The 2500-nt window shown below is 43.8% G+C and overlaps 2 protein-coding genes across 2 annotated transcripts in view; both read left to right on the top strand.

The window, feature by feature from the left end:
* LOC138949486 (zinc finger MYND domain-containing protein 19-like) overlaps nucleotides 1-2500 on the top strand; it is a 151766-nt gene that overhangs the window by 31274 nt on the left and 117992 nt on the right. The gene's annotated exons all lie outside the window — the stretch shown is intronic.
* LOC138948343 (neuronal calcium sensor 1-like) overlaps nucleotides 9-2500 on the top strand; it is a 65605-nt gene continuing 63113 nt past the window's right edge. The window contains exon 1 of the mRNA XM_070319864.1: nucleotides 9-52. Within this exon, the coding sequence (XP_070175965.1) occupies nucleotides 17-52 (36 nt within the window). The 5' untranslated portion in view covers nucleotides 9-16. The remainder of the gene's footprint in view (nucleotides 53-2500) is intronic.

The following is a 2500-nucleotide window of genomic DNA, read 5'->3' on the forward strand; positions in this document are numbered from 1 at the left end:
CAGGCACAAAGGATTTATGAAAGATTGCCCGGATGGGAGGCTAACACTAGAGGTAAGAGAACGCTGTTTTGTTTGTTTGTTTTGGTGTTTGTTTGTGTGTTAGGCTACTTGCCTACCTGTTTGTCAGTTCATACGGTTGTCTGAATGATCGTCTTTGTTAGTGCGCGCGCGCGCGCGCGCGCGCGTGTGTGTGTGTGTGTGTGTGTGTGTGTGTGTGTGTGTTTGCGTGCGTGCGTGCCTGCTTGTGTGAGGTTTTATGGGTGCATTCTAACAGAATTATAACCTAGTGCTGTTAACGTGTTGTTACTCAATTTTGTTTTTATTTTGTTATGCAGCTTCGAATGAAAGACTTCTGCTCTTTCTAGATATAATCCTGACATTACAACTGCTTAGAATTCGTGTAAAGAATACGAAGCCCCTGTATAATCCCCTGCAACATTTCTTAACTTATAAAATATAATGTCTCTTTTTTGTGTACGTTTTGTCACTCATGGGCGACTTGATTTCATGTTCGACTTCAAAGAAAAGGTTTTTCTCGTTTAAAATTGTATTATCTTTTGACTTCGGGTTTGTCTAAATTATCCGCAACCCCCGTTTAACCGCGCACACTGAATTTGTGAGGTGAGAGTGCCATGCTTCTTAGATACCATGGAGAACATCGACAATCTGTGATGCTTCTGACTGTGTGTGTGCGTCACTAGAACCAGGTGCCAGTGCTGACCCGGCTAGCTATATACACAAACATACAGACAAGTAAGGTAGGTTGCAGCATGGGTGTAAGTCCAACAGACGTGGGTGCATTCCCTGTAAGTGTACTTCATGCAGGCTTTTTGCCTTTATACAGAGAATATACCCGGGCCGGGTGCGGTTGTCCGATCTTGCTCAAAGTCACGTGATGCTCGGCCATATCGATAACATTTGATATCTGTCTACCCTTTTCTTTAGTTTTCAAACAGATTTGATTTAAAAAAAAGTTAAAAAAAACAAAGGATTTGTGTACTCACCGATACAAGAACAGCACATGACGATACGAATTTTCGCTTATGAAAGCTTCATCAGGGAAACAAAACAAAACACAAAAGGCAACAAAAAGCAGATTCGATTTAGTTTTGCAATTTGTATTGAAGAAATAAGAAAATCCAAGTCATCCTGTCAAACCGCATTTTGGATGTCTATCAGTGAAGGGAAGCGACGCTGCGGTGAGTCACGCGCTTGGCGCGAGATTGAGCGGTACCGCACTTTCCTACAGGAGATGTACCCGGATGTATTCCCGGTATACAGGAAATCGCCTACAGGAAGCAGGTGCACCTACAGTGAATGCACCCACATTTGGTCGACTTTAGACCCCTTCTGCGTTATGATCACTTGCTTAGCGAATTACAAGTCCTTTCGATTAGTCTGAAGTATCTGCACACCTGATTGAATTTTCCCCCGACAACATTTCTGACATTTAAATTATCATTCCTCTTGCTGTTCACGTGTTGTCACTCAATGGCGTTCTAATTTTGTTTTGAGAATGGTTTTTGCTTTTTTCTGACATTACTGGATCTGGATCTGGATCTGGTTCTCCACTTGGCATGGTGTAGGCTGTTTGGGAATACGTCACATGAGCCGACTTGGGCTGTTTCGTGACGGGAGGAGTGAGCATGGGCAGTGTAGCCACATTGTGTATACCTTGTGTTTGTAACTGCTTTTGGATTCGTGTAAAGAATACGCAGCCGTGGTATCACCCCCTACAGCATTTCTTAACTTCTATGGTATTAAGTATTTTTTTGTGTACGTTTTGTCACTAATGTGCGTTTTGATTTATTGTTTAACTTCAAAGTAAAGGTTTTTGCTCGTTTATAACGGAAGTATCTTTCGCCGTCCAGCGCATTGAAATACCTTCGGATCAGTCTAAAGCATGCGCAACCCCCGTTTAACCTCGGACACTGCATGTGTTATGTGAGAGTGTTTCGCCCCCAAACATACCGTGGAGGACAATCTTTAATTCTTCTGACTGTGTGTGTGCGTCACTAGAACCAGGTGCCCAGGCTGACCCGGCTAGCTACGCACACACACATGCAGACAAGTCAGGGGTAGTTATTGGATTATCATCTTGAAAGCGGCGTTGACACATGTGCATGCACACGTCAATGCATTTCTTTTGCACATGTGTAGCCTATGTAGATGTCAGCGCATGTGGATGTAGATGTCAAGATGTCATTTCTTTTGCACATGTGTATGTAGATGTCAGCGCATGTGGATGTAGATGTCAAGATGTCATTTCTTTGGCACGTTGTGGCACGGCTGATGGCAGCTACTGTCGACATGGTTTTGTGCTTCTGGTCGCTATATAATGTCTATACTGAGCGGCTGATGGTCATCTGCTAGTTTCTGTCAGTGCTGAAATATCGGCGTCACGCGCATATGTATAAGTTCCGTCAAGCCTGATATTCATTGCCGGGTGAAGTCGACTTCGCGCAGTCTAGTGTACAAAGCTCGCCGCACGAACCTTTGG

This window comes from Littorina saxatilis, linkage group LG15, assembly GCF_037325665.1.
Source record: "Littorina saxatilis isolate snail1 linkage group LG15, US_GU_Lsax_2.0, whole genome shotgun sequence".
NCBI lineage: Eukaryota > Metazoa > Mollusca > Gastropoda > Littorinimorpha > Littorinidae > Littorina > Littorina saxatilis.